We start from the raw sequence: 16,972 nt of genomic DNA, 5'->3' as shown, positions 1-16,972 counted from the left end.
TTAATATAGAGTAATGAAACTTCGGCAATACGTTTGACCAGGTAACACATTTAATTTGTTAACATCGCAAGACCACAGGTTAATGTAAGCTCAAGATAAACCATTGCAAATGTGAAATGCTGGTAGACTAATAATTGGTGTAACCGCCAGAATGTTGAATGCAAGCGTGCAAATGTGCATTCATTACGTCGTAGAGATGTAGGCCTAAGTTTGTGGGATGAAGTTCTTTGGCTGTTGCAATTGGATCGTCAACGCAGAGACGGTTAATGCTGGTTGTGGATGACGCTGTGGATGTCCCAAATGTTCTCGATTGGAGACAGATCTGGTGATCAGGCAGGTCAAGGAAACATGCCGACACTCTGTAGAGCATATTGGGCTACAAAAGCTGTATGTGAGCGAGCGCTATCCTGTTAGAAAACACCCCTGTAATGTTACCCATGTATGGCAGCACAACAGGGCGAATCACCAGACTGACGTACAGTTTTGCAGTCAGGATACATGTAGGATAACCACGAGAGTGCTGCTGCTGTCATACGAAATCTCACCGCAGACCACAGCTCCAGGTGTAGGTCCAGTGTGTCTAACACGCAGACAGGTTGTTAGCAGACGCTCACCTGCCTCCGTCAAACCAACACACAGTCATCACTGGCACCGAGTCAGAACCGCTTTCATCAGAAGGCAGAACAGACCTACACCCTGTCCTCCAATGAGCTCTCACTTGACACCACTGAAGTCACAAATGGTTGTGGTTTCGCCTCACGCTACAGGGCGTCTGGCTAGAAGTTGTGCTTGAAGTAACCGATTTGTAACAGTCCGTTGCGTCACGGCCAAGTGCTGCTCAAATTACTGCAGATGCAGTAAGATGCGCCGGAGCCATACCCCAAACACGATGGTCTTCCCTCTCGGTATTACCACGTGGCCGTCCGGACCCCGGTCTTCTTGCGACCGTGCATTCCTGCGAACACTGCTGCCAGCAATCATGTACAGTGGCTACGTTCTTTCCAAGTGTTTCTGCAGAACCGCATAAAGAACATCCAGCTTCTTGTAGCCCTATTACACGACCTCGTTCACAGTCAGTGAGGTGTTGACAATGGCGTCTTTGTCGCCTAAAGGCACTCCTGACTAGCATCAACTCATCATCCCCAATCACAACGGCAGCTAGCTGTCACGACAGATACAGGGTTTATTTAAAGCAAACCTGATCTGCATCCTCATAGTAGCGCCACTCTTATGCGACTGGCGTGAAACTTGAATAAACATTACGTTTAAGACGTAAAAACGCGACTACCATCTTTCTTTTATGTTGCACAACTCCTTCTTGGTGTTGCGATTTTTTTTTCAGCAGTGTATTTTCAAGTGTGGCAATCATCATTCGTCAGCTAGGTAGACATTGGGTAGCACATCGCTTCACCATAGAGTGCATCATGTGTAACACAATACTGAATTAACACTGTATATTAAACTTATAGTATCTAACAACGGATACAACACGTGGGCTTTTAACATAAATGACATGAATCGAATTTGTCCGCAACTCGTAGTCTAGTGGTGCCGGCACGGTAGCTCAGCGTGATCGGTCAGGGGGTTAGCTACCCTCTATAATAAAAGACTGAGTGAACGGATCAATGAAGAACCTGAACGGGTGAACGGGTGTCATCGGACGTCCGCCCCGAACAAACTCAACGAACAAAAAAGTGGCTAGCGTTAGTGCCTCAGGATCAGAGGGTCCCGGGTTCGATTCCTGGCTGGGTCGGAATTTTTTCCGCCTGGGGACTGGGTGTTTGTGTTGTCCTTATCATTTCATCACCATTCGTGGAAGTGGCGAGACTGTACTGTGTATAGATTGGGAATTTATACGGGCGCTGATGACCACGTAGTTGAGCTCCCCACAAACCAAATATCATCATCATCATCATGAATCGAATATACAGCAACGACAGAAATTTAAGTTTTCTGTGCGTTTTCCAACAGTGCGTTAAGTAACCCGATGGATAGGAGAGGATGACTGAACTGAGTGCATAAAGCATTAGACTGAATAACTTCAACACGGTCCTGTGATCAGCTTATGATCTCAGACTGTTTGTAGTACCGTGCGACTCAATACGAATAAGTCCACGCTTGCAGTTCATCGCCAGACTAACACGCGAAATGTGCAAATATTAATATCTCTCGATGGAAACGTCTTACACACTGCATACTAATAGTCACTACAAATAACTGTGACGATCTCATCAAAACGCTAACTGCAATCATCAGCTCTGAACAGCTTACAATTATTCATGGCCGCCTCCAGGACGTCCGAGTAGTCTATTCAAAATTCGTCGGCGTCGTGGACCACTCAAGCACTCTCGCGCCTCATTGGCCGAACAAAACAGAACTAGCCGAAGGGGAAAAACTCTACTTCAGCAGTTTTTCACAAGGAGATAATTCCAAAAGCTTGCATATCCTATCAACTCCTATTACAGGATACTTTCGCAAAATGTATGCAGAGACGATTTCGCGATTTAAGCAAAACAAAACTTTAATCAAATGAAAGTGCTGTTTATCACAATACTTTCTACTTGCGGTATTGCCCATGTCTGCAGTCATTCTTGTTCACTCGTTATTTCAGTTATTTTCATTATATAGATGTTATAAACTTTGTCTTTTACGACTGATAGTTTATTTTGTTTTCAAGTGAATATGTTTTACCTATTGCTGCTCCGTATTATAAATTGTCTGCAACGTAAAGAGAATTATTTTTTTATACATATACTCTAAGCCCGAATGGGACGGAACTAGGCAAAAGTGATGTGTATAAAAGTTCAAATAAAACAACTATCTGTGTCAGCCGCTCTTTTCATTTTATCCTACGACGTGATGTAAAGATTTCTCTCTTGCCTCTATGAGGCAAGGTTCTACATCTTTACCTTGTTATGATCTTTAGTTTGATAGTGTTATTGATTCGTGTTCTGTGAGAAAAATTAAATTAAAAATATACATTTATGAGGAACCGCAGGGTTCTGTGCACTAGAACAGATTGTAAGTAACGCTATCGCCGTTTAAAATTTATAATCTTAGAGCCACATTACTCTAACAAGTGCTTGTTATACTTTTTGTAGCAAAATGAAACCATAACAAACAGCTGGCTGCATCCAGATGGCAAATATGTACCACAATATCATCGTTCCACCTGTGTATGAGAGTGTAAGCTCTCGAAACGCATCTGGGATGAAATAATAATAGTGACTGACGCAGATAATTGTTTTATTTGAACTTTTACTGTCGTAAATAGACGTAGATCCTTACAAGAGTCAAACATGGACGATGTGATGCATATGTACAGACAACCAAACTATTACAGTTTCAGAAAAATTGAATGATTTATTGAAGAGAAAGAGCTTCAGAAATTTAGAAATTCAATAATGCATTGGTCCGTCTCTGGCCCTTAAACAAGGAGTTATTCGGATTGTCATTTATTGACAGAGTTGTTGGGTAACATCCTGTGGGACATCAGGCCAAAGTCTGTCCAACTGGCACGTTATATCGGCAAAATCTCAATGTGGTTGGAGAGCCCTGCCCATAATGTTCCAAATGTTCTCAATTTGGGAGAAATCCGGCGAACCTGATGATGGACAAGGTAGGGTTTTGTAAGACTGAATGCAAGCCGTAGAGACTTATCTCGCGGAATTGTGAATTCTGGATGGATTTCTATGAAGGGCAACAAAACGGGATATGGAATATCGTCGACGTGCCTTTGTGCTGTAAGGGTACCGCTGATCACATACAAATGGGTCCTGCTGTGAAAAGAAACGGCACCCCAGACAATCATCCCCGGGTGTCGGGTCGCGCAGAGGGCGATAATCAGTTTGGTATCCCATCTCTGTCCGAGTTGTCTCCAGACACGTCTTCGGCCTGGAATCTCATTGACTGGAGTAGATGTGTCTTCAATTATGGGTCCCGCTTTGAACTAAACCCCAATGCTCAGCGAAGACGTGTCTGGGACGTCCCAGACAGCGATAGGATACCAATCCGATTGCCGCCCGCCACATGGCTCGACAAACAGGAGTTATAGTTGGGGGCGCCATTTCTTTTCATAGTCGAACCCTTTTGGTTCTCATCCACGGAACTTTACAGCGCAGCTTTACGTCGACAATGTTCTGCGCCCCTTTTTGTTGCCCTTCATGTCAAGCCATCTTGGGCTTACATTTCAGCGAGAGTTTCTACTGCTTGTCTTCGTGCTTGCCAAACCATGTCTAAGCCAGGAAGGTCGCCGGATCTCTCGCCAACTGGGAACGTTTGGAGCATTATGGGCATGGCCCTCCGACCAGCTCGGGATTTTGACGACCTAACTCACAAATTGGACAGAATTTGGCACGATATACCTCCAGAGCACATCCAACGACTCTATCAATCAATGCTAATTCGAATAACTGCTTGGATAAAGGCCAGTGGACCAACGCATTATTGACTTGTTCAATTTGTGAAGCACTTCCTCTTGAATAAATATTTTTTTTTCTTAGAGTGTATTTCGTTAGATGATTTGTAGTGTTTACTGGCAGCATATTTAAACTATCTATCTATTCACAACCATGCGGATGTCATCATCAGCATCAGCTTTCTTTCAATGCATAGGCTGCTGCTTGTTCCGAACTCACAAAGAAAATCACTCCTTTCTTTTTCGAGGCCTTCCAGTTTTCATTTCCCTCTCGGCTTTTAGTTTAGTATCTTCTAGGAAATTCTGTGACCTGGCATTCTCATGAGACGTTGTCTCCAATTTTCACGACACTTTTTGATTTTTTTTTTCATTCGTGTTGAAAACTGTTAATTGTGTTCTAATACCTTAATTTCTGATCATGTATCTTCTTGTGTAGCCCCCCGTCATTTTTAAGAACCTCATCCTGCTGTTCGAATTTTACTTCTTTGTTTTTTTATGGTAATCAAGCTTTTGCTTTCATAGGATACCACAGCAACTGCCGTCACCTTATAAAATTTCATGATGGTCTCTTTTTGTACTTTACAGCCCGATTTTCTGCTAATAGTTACACTTACAGCTTGGAATTTGTGTATTTTATTTTCAGTATCGGAACCAAAATCAAAACTTATAGTACAACCTAAATAAGAGATTTGAGAGACTTGTTCTAAAACAGAATTATCTAAAACCATTTTTGATTTGTCTTTATATTTTCCTCGGAAAGACATTCATTTCGTTTTATTACTAGAAATTTTTTAAGTTCTGTTTCTTACATATGTCGTTCAGTCAATACACTGATGTTTGGAGGTCATCTTCATTCTTTTGCATAATAATGACACCACTTGCAAACAGAAGCACATTCAGGTATTCCTCATTCGCTATCTTAATTTGTTTGTTTACTTGACGCTTGTATTTGCGAAGTATGAAGGCAATGTAAATATTAAAAAAGGTAAGTGATAGTCCATAGCCTTGTCTTACAACTTGGTTTATAATCAGTTCTTCAAATTGATTCCTACCTGTGATTATTACTATGCGTCCATTTCAGTAAAGCCTTTTCATTACCTCTGTTAGGATATCCACATTCGGTCATAATCTTCCAAAACCGGTTCAAACAGTGAAAAGTCTTCTCAAGGTCGATAAAGGGCGTATAGGTTTATTTACTAATTGTCATTGTTTTTCTATAATGATTTTAATCACAAACACGTTGTCTGTGTATGAAAGATCTCATCTAAATCTATAACAGCTTCTGTGATATTCTTCATACAGTTATTTTCTATCTCTGAATGTAGTTTGTAGACAGTGTTTAGAAGACTGAGTCCATGATAGTTTCTGCAATCATTGCGTTTCCCTTTCTTGAAGAGAGATATTACTTCTGCTGTGTACCAAGGGTCTGGTATATTGCACTTCTTCCCAAGTTCATTTATTTATCGTAAAAGTCTTTGATCTAGTGACAAGTCTCCATATTTAATCTGTTCGGCATTCACTCTATTTATTCCAGTACCTTCCCTGTTCTTCATGCCTTTAAAAGCCTCTTGTAGCTCCTCCATAGTAACTGGATAGAAAGTTTCATTGCACATACTTTTTCCAGTGTAATCTTCGGTCTTCTGTGTCTACTACAAGTCTGTATAAATATTTGTCCATTGTTAAATGAATACAATGTTCAGTGAAGCAGTGTCTGTTTCTTCCTTGTTCAGGACTTTCATGACTTTCTATGAACATTGCCGTCTACCATGTACGCCGTGTCCTAAGACTCTTATGAACATATACGATACCTCGTGGTGTGTCTTGTACACTGTTTATTTCGCAGCGTTCCTTTATATTTTGTATGCTTCCTGGTTCTCTGATGTTTGTATCCCTCAAATTTCAAATAAGCTACCTGTTTTTCTTCAATGGCATCTTTAATTCCTGCGTTGCAAATTCAGAATCGACTTTTCCCATCTGTTTTCTTCCTTTTACCGAGTGCTTCTGAGGATGCTTCTATGATGCAGGTCTTATTATTATTCCATTCTATATCGATGTCTTTATTGACTTGTAGTGAAGTAAGCTTTTCTTGGAGTCTGTGCTGATAAAGTTCTCTAATACTGTCTTCCGGAATATACGGTTGTGAGAATAGAAAAATGAACGTAAGTGATAAATGGCGACCATGTACACTGCTGGCCACCGTAAATGCAACACCCTGAAGGAAGCATACGAATCAAGTGAAATTTACACCATGAGTTTGCAGCGATAAGATATGCAACTGATTAGAATTTCAGCGCAGACGCACATCACGCGCGCCTGTGGCGCCACCTCATAGCGCCATTTAAGGCTTGACGATTTCGACGAGTGTACGTTCGGCACGTGTGTTTACCTTGTGGTTGTTTCACAAGGCGATCAGTTATGCCTCGTAGACAACAGCGAACATCTTTTGATCAAGTATCCGAGTTCGACAGGGGCAGGATAGTGGCTTACCGAGATTGTGGATTATCATACAAAGAAATCGCTAGTGGTGTTGGACGAAACCAAACAACTGTAATGCGGATATGTGACCGTTGGATGCAGGAGGGTACGACGGACCGACGTGGTCGATCGCATTCACCTCGGTGCACCACTGCTCGTGCTGATAGGCAAATTGTGCGCATGGCAGTGACGGATCGCTCAGTGACATCCCGAACCATAGCACAGCACATTGCGTCTGTAACGCATCATCCAGTATCTGCGCGTACCATTCGACGCCGTTTACAGCAGAGTGGTCTGTCCGCAAGACGTCCATTGCTTCGTCTACCATTGACGCAGAACCACAGACGTCTCCGTCGCCAATGGTGTGATGACAGACGGATGTGGACGGCAGAATGGAATGACGCTTCTGTCTGCAGCACCACGATGGTCGGATTCGAGTGTGTAGACACCGTGGAGAGAGGATGGTTTATGCACCGCCACACTGGTCTTGCACTGGGTATTATGGTATGGGGCGGTATTGGATATTACTCTCGCACGCCTCTAGTATGCATTGCCGGTACTTTAAATAGCCGGCGCAACATATCCGAGGTGCTGGAGCCAGTTGTCCTCCCTTACCTTCACGGCTCGGCCACAGCCATATTTCAACAGGATAATGCGCGACCACACGTGGCACGCATTGTCCAAAGATTCTTCGTCAATAACCAGATTGAATTTCTTCCCTGGCCGGCTCGCTCTCCGGATCTTTCGCCGATAGAAAACATGTGGTCCATGGTTGCTCAACGAGTGACCCAGATTACATCCCCAGCTGCCACACCAGATGATCTTTGGCAACGTGTGGAAGCTGCTTGGGCTGCTGTACCCCAGGAACACATCCAACGTCTCTTTGACTCAATGCCGAGACGTGTGGCAGCGGTGATCTCCAACAATGGCGGCTACTCTGGCTACTGATTCTGGCAGGAACCACATGTCACAGACGTCTGTAAACGTAATCATTTGATACTTGGTCAACATGTTATCTACAAAATAAATTTTATTGTGCTACCTCTTGTCTTTCTTGGTGTTGCATTTACGGTGGCCAGCAGTGTATTTGTAAATAGTTAGATAATTAAATTATGCTGCCAAGAAACACTACATATTTCTTGATAAGATATGTATAATTTAATAATTTTCTTTATATTATAGACCGCTGGTGCTGCTTAGTATGAATATTCGAAACGTGTTTGGTCCAAAATAAAATAAACATTCAGTTGCAAAAGACGGAATGTATAAGTACACGACAAACATAAGGTCACCGCAAGAAAAATTAGTCACTCCAGCGTGCATGCGCAGATGAACTGTTAACCCTTTACAGATGGCACAGTGATCGAGTCACGTGCTCAACCGATAGCGCACAGCCCCTCCGTGATCATAAGGCACTAGCGATCAGTGAGACAGTTGTGTTTCAAGCAGACAGTGTTCGTAAACATGGGTAAATATAAGAAAATGTCGGAGTGGCAAAAAGGTAAAATTGTGTTTGACCGTGCCCATGGCCGTAGGACGTATGAAGTTGCTGGATATGCTGGAGTTTTGCTGCGGACTATTCAACAAGCCTGTAAGAAGTGGTGTAACACACGTGGCAATGAAACCAAGTCGTCATAGTTGTTGTCGGAGAAAGACCCTGACTGAGAGGGACCGGAGACACGTTTCACGGCTTGTGACACAGAAACACTTCCAAGCCCGACAGGTATTTATGCAGGCAGTGAATGAAAGTCCATCCACACTTGTTGGCGAGAGAACACTGCGACGTGAACTGCATGTAATAAACATTTCGAGTCGGTCATCTCAAAAGAGGCCATTGGTCATGCAGGCACGAAAGATAACAACAGCATAGTTCATCGGGCTGGAAGAATATGTGTCTGGTTTTCTGAACACTCCCACCGTATTACATCTCGAGTGACTTGCAAAATTACCTGACTTGAACCCTACAGAAAATCTGTAGAATATGTTGCAACAGCGGGTAAAACGCCCCCAGTTTGGTGGAATTGCACGATCCAATCGTCAGCGAATGTCGTATATGGATACGCTGAATCTGCACAACTTTGTGAATTCAGTTCCAAACGGAATCCAGGCTGTTAATGAAGTCCAGGGACGGAATTATATGCTATTAAATGATTTCTCTAGGCGTGACTAATTTTTTGTCCAGTGAGCTTACTTATTTGTGAGCTATTAATAATTTACGAGGAGCAAATAACATCTTTTTTTACTATACAACACACTAAACCATTTTGCAGTGGCTGCCACAAACAACAAGGCTTTTTCTTTTTACTTTCAATTCCTTTACGAGGCGCGTTCAGTAAGTAATGCAGCATTTTTTTCTCGGATAATTTGGGTTGAAAAAATTTGTAATTTGTTTTGAGACATGGTGAAATATTTCCGTTTTAGCCCCAATAGTTTCACGAAGTTTCAGTAGGTGGCGGCACTATACGTTGCCTTCAAAATGGCGTCTGTAATGGATATGCGTTCCAAGTAGACAGCTGTCATTGAGATTTTTTTTCTTTTGAGCATTGCAGATGTTCGTCGGCGCTTGCAGGATATCTACGGACACTTGGCAGTGAACAAAAGCACGACGAGTCGTTGAGCGAGGCTTTTGTAATCATCGCAACAAACCTGGGACGATCTCCGTGAACCGGCTGGCCACACACAGCTGTGACTCCTGTAGTGTCGGACTTCAGCGTATTCGTCGCCACAAAAATGCAGACGAACGTCTCCTTCTCCATGACAACGCAGGGCTTGAAACAAGTCTGCGCAACCGAGAGGAGCTAACGAAACTTCAGTGGACTGCTCTTCCTCATCCACCCAACAGCCCGTATCTCGCACCTTCCGTGTTCCATCTTTTTGACGCAATGAAGGATACAATGCGCGGGAAGTAGTACGTAGATACTGGGGAGGTTAATGATGCAGCAAGACATCGGCTCCGACGTCGACCATATGGTCTCACAGGCCCTTCTAATAAGGTGGCGTACGGCCGTCGTATTGTACAGAGATTATGCTGAAAAATAAGGATTTGTAGTCAAAAGTGTGGAGAATTATATGGTGTAGTTTAATCTTGGCTAAAACCAACGTGCTTTCAGAAAAAAGAAAGTGTTGCATTAGTTATTGAACGCCCCTCATAGGTGGTGTATACAATTTGATATGATACATTTTATTGGTTACGTGCAATATTTGCCAACAATATAGTGCGTTCCGGTAATATTTTTCGATGATGGTTCATTTTTATTAAACCTACGTACAGTTTGATAAGATGTTCGCAGAAGGTAGGTGTGCCATTCGCGCAGAACCTGCCCTGTACGGCTCTATTGTAAGCAAATGGTGGCGCTGTGGTTGCAGAGGTCGAGCCAGTCGACGGTGCCGGAGGACTGGAAGGAGCAGCTGGCGAGGGCTGTGGAGGACCTGCCGGAGGACATCACGGTGCACGAGCTCATCAAGACCGTCGCCGCCCTCTCGCCGGACCGAGCGCGCACCCTCATACAGGTAGCGGCCGCTCTGCGTAACCTGCACACGAACCAGACTGCGGTTACGACAGCCGAAGCGCGTGAGAGGGGGGCGGGGGCAGCAGCTGACGAGGGAGTGAGACAGTCTAGCAGGATACGATCAATCTGCACACAGACCAGGAAGCAAGAGAAACCGAGGACAAATTTGGATAGGAAATTAAAGTTGAGAGAGAAGAAATGAAAACAATACGCGTAATGAGGAGTAGGACTTGCGCATCGAGGGTTCCGTGCAAATAAAACTATGTATACAGATAATTCATCCATCCTGAGGATAAAGAATAACGACGATCTTTGCTTGTTATCGATATCGATACAGGCAAGATATACTCTACCCATTACTGAGAAAAAAGGGTCTTGACAGACGGTCAGACAGAGAGTGTGATATAATTACAAATTAAGGATTATCAAACTTTTCCCTTTACTTCTACTGTGAAACTTTGGTTCTCGTCCAATTTCATTGTTCTAGGTCAGCGGGCAGTACCCTACAGGATTCGATGAATGAGTCTGCGATTATCAAAATATGTGATACAAATGGCCGTATTTCTTCACTGCACTGACTTAGAAGCTTTCATTTATTACACTGCCAAGAAACTATAGACCTTACTAAGTGACGTAAAGTTCAACTACATACGTCAAACCATTCCTGAGAAAATAAGGTTTTAAATGATGGATGGACATACAGATAGACGAGCAACAAAGTGGTCCTATAAGGGTTTCGTTTTTACCGACTGATGTATGGAACCCTAAAAAGTAACTTGTTTCATTATGTAGGAGTTCAGAGGACCTGTCCACCTAGAGAAAGTATACGACGACGTAAAATGGTGCCAAATGTTCGTAATTTTCAGAAAAATAGGAGTAAACTGTAGGGAAAGACTGAAAATATAAAATATGTACAAAAATCAAGACGCGGCAATAATAATGCAAGAATAAAAATGAAGTGCTCGGATTAAAAAAGGTGTAAGACAGAGATGCAGTCTTTCGCCATTACCGTTCAATTTGTTCGTCGAACAAACAATGACGGAAGTAAAAGACATCTACATCTACATGGATACTCTGCAAATCACATTCAAGTGCCTGGCAGAGAGTTCATCGAACCACCTTCACAATTCTCTATTATTCCAATATCGTATAGCGCGAGGAAAGAATGAACACCTATATCTTTCCGTAAGAGCTCTGATTTCCCTTATTTTATCGTGGTGATCGTTCCTCCCTATGTAGATCGGTGTCAACAAAATATTTTCGCATTCAGAGGAGAAAGTTGGTGATTGGATTTTCGTGAGAAGATTCCGTCGCAACGAAAATCGCCTTTCTTTTAATGATGTCCATCCCAAATCCTGTATCATTTCTGTGACACTCTCCCATATTTAGCGATAATACAAAACGTGCTGCATTTCTTTTAACTTTTTCGATGTACTCCGTCAGTCCTATCTGGTAAGGATCCCACACCGCGCAGCAGTATTCTAAAAAAGGACGGACAAGCGTAGCGTAGGTAGTCTCCTTAGTAGGTTTGTTACATTTTCTAAGTCTCCTGCCAATAAAACGCAGTCTTCGGTTAGCCTTCCCCACAACATTTTCTTGCAATTGAAGTTGTTCGTAATTGTAATACCTAGGTATTTAGTTGAATTTACGGCTTTTTTATTAGACTGATTTATCGTGTAACCGAAGTTTAACGAGTTCCTTTTAGCACTCATGTGGATGACCTCACACTTTTCGTTATTTAAGGTCAACTGCCCATTTTCGCACCATTCCGATATTTCTTCTAAATCGTTTTGCGGTTTGTTTTGATCTTCTGATGACTTTATTAGTCGATAAACGACAGCGTCATCTGCAAACAACCGAAGACGGCTGCTCAGATTGTCTCCCAAATCGTTTATATAGATAAGGAACAGCAAAGGGCCTGTAACACTACTTTAGGGTACGCCAGAAATCACTTCTGTTTTACTCGATGACTTTCCGTCTATTACTACGAACTGTGACCTCTCTGACAGGAAATCACAGATCCAGTCACATAACTGAGACGATATTCCATAAGCACGCAATTTCACTACGAGCCGCTTGTGTGGTACAGTGTCAAAAGCCTTCCGGAAAATCAGAAATACGGAATCGATCTGAAATCCCTTGTCAATAGCACTCAGCACTTCATGTGAATAAAGAGCTAGTTGTGTTTCACAAGAACGATGTTTTCTAAACCCATGTTCACTGTGTGTCAATAGACCGTTTTCTTCGAGGTAATTCATAATGTTCGAGCACAATAAATGTTCTAAAATCCTGCTGCATATCGACGTTAACGACGTGGGCATCTAATTTAGTGGCCGGCCAGAGTAGCCGAAGGTTCTAGGCGCTACAGTCTGGAACCGAGCGACCGCTACGGTCGCAGGTTAGAATCCTGCCTCGGGCATGGATGTGTGTGACGTCCTTAGGTTAGTTAGGTTTAAGTAGTTCTAAGTTCTAGGGGACTGATGACCTTAGAAGTTAAGTCCCATAGTGCTCAGAGCCATTTGAACCATTTGTAATTTAGTGGATTACTCCTACTACCTTTCTTGAATATTGGTGTGACCTGTGCAACATTCCAGTCTTCGGGTACGAAGATTCAGGAGTGGGATTACGATTCAAGGTGAAGGGATATCAGTCGTTAAGTTCCGCTGATGACATTGACATGATCACAAGGGGAAGGCCTCAGACACGACCAACCAATTCGGTTCATTTGTGGCAGGTCGCTTGAGTACAATTAAAAATTCTTAAAATATTTTGGTTCAGTTCTCCCCCTCCCCAATTTTTCAGAAAACCACCCCTAAAGTTCATGACGCACAATCACCTCAGAACCGACACGATCGATTGACAATTGAAAACTGAGCACTTTTCATAATAGTATACGGAGTCCGCAAAAGAAAATTTTTCTAGGAATCGAGGGAAAAAACTTTTTTGAATGCCGCTTTTGTAGCCCTACCTGTCATGCTAATGCCGTGCAATGAAAGTGCCACTGGCGTAGCGACCAAGGCATTTGGCTACAGAGCAACTACGCCCTACATTCATTTTTTTCATTTGTAGTTCTACCGTTTTAAAAGTGGTAGGAATAGCAGGTAAATAAGGTGCTTAAATCAATAAGGAATAATAAAACGCAGGGAAAAAAAATCTCAAACTACTTAGATTAGTAAATAATTAATATTTGAAGCCTCGTTACGTCAAAACAATTCTGAGTGAGAGTGCTTCGAAGACGAGTGTTCAACATACTTTATTGCATAAAGAAGAAAAACGGTCTCTTGTCATAGCTGATAATATACATAAACTCATTAAAAAGGTTTACGACACTTCCTCCAAATCCGGGAAATTGCCAAATTCAATTTACAAAACTGACCTTGAGAAGATTTTAAAACCGCATGTTGCTTATAACAAGGTAATACCGCCATATTGCAAACCTACGTGCCAGCGATATGATCTTTATTTTTATCATAAGTTAAAAACTTCATTTCGAGGCTTCAAAGTTTTAATGCGCTTCTGGAAACGCAGCCGGAATTACACATCCGCGTCGATGATGACTTACAGCATAACTCATAATCTTGTTTCAGCATCGATTTTTCAGGTAATGTTATCGTATGCGTGGAACGTATCCAACTGATTCCCAAAATTAAATCTTTTTAAATGTATACAAAGTCTGTTTTCCACCGAATCTTCCAAAGGAACAGTGTAATTTCATGAGTAGTGCATTCATCAGATGTTCTTGGTGCCGTGAGCATATTTGCTTCGAATGTTCATATGGCAGGTATCATCCATCTAGTTATTCGAAAGAAATGGAGGATATATAACAGCGACCAGGACTGAATTTACTAATCCAATTTGTTCGAGATATTTATTTCGTGACCTTGTTATTATTTGCTATTGATTTACTTACCTTATTAACTCTCCTACGCCCACCAATTTTGAAACGGAAAAAACACAAATGAAAAAATTGAACGCACTTGGGATTCGAACACAGGTTCCTTGCTCCACTGCCAAATGCCTTTTTTTTTATACATGGGATGGATAGCGCGTGTGGTGGAGGAGTGCAGAGTGGACAGGGGTAACAACTCGACGCCTGGCCGTGGTATTCCTCTCGCCGTTAGGGGATCAGGACTGGTGAGAGGGAATCAGTAATGGGACTTTTTTTTTATGCCACACCTAGAATACATGCTACTAGCACCGCATCGTGCACTAAGTAAAGAAAACAAATAATCCCGAAATTATTCTACGCAGTAGCAATACAACGCGGAAAAAAAATGTGCTACGTAGCACGATGCAGAAGGATGCGCCGCTGCTCTCCTTTCGCTTGATCATCACACATGTCGTAGGTTATTCCACCGATACAGGTCGTGTTCTAGTAAGCTCAGTTAATGTGTATCTTCTCCTACCTGCTGACGTTCCACCTGCGTGAAAGGTTGCGTAGGGCACTCCCTAAGTAACAACAACAAACACCTGGGATAGATGAAATAAGTGTGGAGATGATGAAGTCAGCTGGACCTATTGGACTACAACGGTTGCATAGATTGCTAAGATGCTTGTTGTTGTTGTGGTCTTCAGTCCTGAGACTGGTTTGATGCAGCTCTCCATGCTACTCTATCCTGTGCAAGCTTCTTCATCTCCCAGTACCTACTGCAACCTACATCCTTCTGAATCTGTTCAGTGTATTAATCTCTTGGTCTCCCTCTACAATTTTTACCCTCCACGCTGCCGTCCAATACTAAACTGGTGATCCCTTGATGCCACAGAATATTCCCTACCAACCGATCCCTTCTTCTAGTCAAGTTGTGCCACAAATTTCTCTTAATTCAATACCTCCTCATTAGTTATGTGATCTACCCATCTAATCTTCAGCATTCTTCTGTAGCACCACATTTCGAAAGCTACTATTCTCTTCTTGTCTAAACTATTCAGCTAAGATGCTTATGGACTCAGAAAATTGAGCTTGGAGAATGGGAAAAGTGAATAATAATTCCAGTGTTCAAGAAGGGGGACAGAAAAGTGTGTCATAACTATAGATGGATCACATTCAGAACACAAGTAGCAAAAATAAATGAGAGGATACTGTCATTGAGGGAAAAAGCGAAAGGTCAGTTAGAAGGGAAGCAGTTTGGCTTTCGACATGGTAGATTAACAGTGGGCCCAATCTTTAGTATAAAACAGCTGATGGAAAGGCATTGGAAATATGGGAAAGATCTGTTGTTGATGTTTCTTGACTTAGTAAAGACTTACGATAGTGCCCCAGAGAAAAGGTTTGGAGAAAATCCTAGACATAAATTAGAAAAGTATTACAAAAGTTTCAGATGTGTCGAGACCCAAGCTGGAAGAACTGATTGGTTTAGGAATATTATGGGGTTGAGACAAGGATGAGTGGTGTCACCATTATTATTTATAACAGTGATGGATGAAATTGTGAAATATATGAGAGCTTCTCATAGAGGACGGGAGATGAAGTTATGGCCATTTGCCGGTGATACTGTGGTGTGGGGAACCAACAACAGGGAGGTACTGTTACTAGAATAAATAGACATCTACAATGAAAAAAATCGGAAGATACGAAATTAAATTCAGTGTAAGAAGGAGCGAGGCTATTGTGATAACCAGAGGAGAAAGGGAAAGCAAAGGACAAATTATCATTAAAGGGCAGGATATTGAATTGTGAATAACTTTAAATATCTAGGAAGTGTGATACTGGAAAATGCAAGAATGGAGGCAGAAGTTAGCACAAGGATACAACAGAGCAATACATTTTACCTGTGTGTGAGGAGCTTAAGTCTGGGGAAGGGGGGGGGGGGGGTTACCAATGAAAAGTAAGGGATGCTGTACAAGCCGTAGGTTGGACCTATGCTGACATATGCATCGGAGACCTGGATAATGACAAGAAGAGAGGAGAGTTGTATTGAAACTAGTAAAATGAAATTCGTAAGAAGTATTTTATGGAAAACGAGGAGAGAGAGAGTGAGAAATCAAGATGTTAGGAACGAAACTGGTGTAGAAAAGCTGAATGAGAGTATTGAGAAGAACAGGTTCAAATTATTTGGACATGGAAAGAGAATGGAAGATGGAAGAAAACCAAAACGAATGATGGAGACCAAGTTTAAGGATAAGAGAGAGACCTGCAGAAAATATACTGACCAGCCAAAATATTATGACCATTGCCGACCGCGGTGTTGGATGTCGCGTGGTGCCGTTGCGGGCCGTGACGCGGTATGAAAAGTATGTAAGTGGAGCAGACACTGACTGGGGATCACTCTAGCGAAGATGTGGGCTGCAAGTAGGAAAATCCACTGAGATAAGCGACTTTGACATTATTATGCAGAGCCTGTGAACGAGTGTCTCTAAAATGGCGTAGCTGGTCGAATATTCACGTGCTTCTGTCGTGAGCATCCACGGGAAGAGGCAGAAGGACAGTGAAACAACCACTATTCGCTGAAAGGTTCGACGTCCCCGACTCTTCACAGTACGAGGAGCTCTGTAAAATAGGATAGATGATTATCTATGGCATCCTTGTCGAAAGAGCACAATCTTTCAGCATTGCAATTGTCCGAGTCTCAGA

The 16,972-nt window shown here is 42.4% G+C and overlaps 1 protein-coding gene across 2 annotated transcripts in view; it reads left to right on the top strand.

Annotated features, from left to right (window-relative positions):
- Nucleotides 1-16,972, top strand: part of LOC126161987 (uncharacterized) — a 277,453-nt gene that overhangs the window by 171,190 nt on the left and 89,291 nt on the right. For both annotated transcript variants that reach the window (XM_049918189.1, XM_049918188.1), the window contains exon 3: nucleotides 10,259-10,402. In XM_049918189.1, the coding sequence (XP_049774146.1) occupies nucleotides 10,259-10,402 (144 nt within the window). The remainder of the gene's footprint in view (nucleotides 1-10,258; nucleotides 10,403-16,972) is intronic.

The sequence above is a fragment of the Schistocerca cancellata genome, chromosome 2 (assembly GCF_023864275.1).
Source record: "Schistocerca cancellata isolate TAMUIC-IGC-003103 chromosome 2, iqSchCanc2.1, whole genome shotgun sequence".
Lineage (NCBI taxonomy): Eukaryota > Metazoa > Arthropoda > Insecta > Orthoptera > Acrididae > Schistocerca > Schistocerca cancellata.
This window is presented reverse-complemented; position numbering and strand designations above follow the sequence as displayed.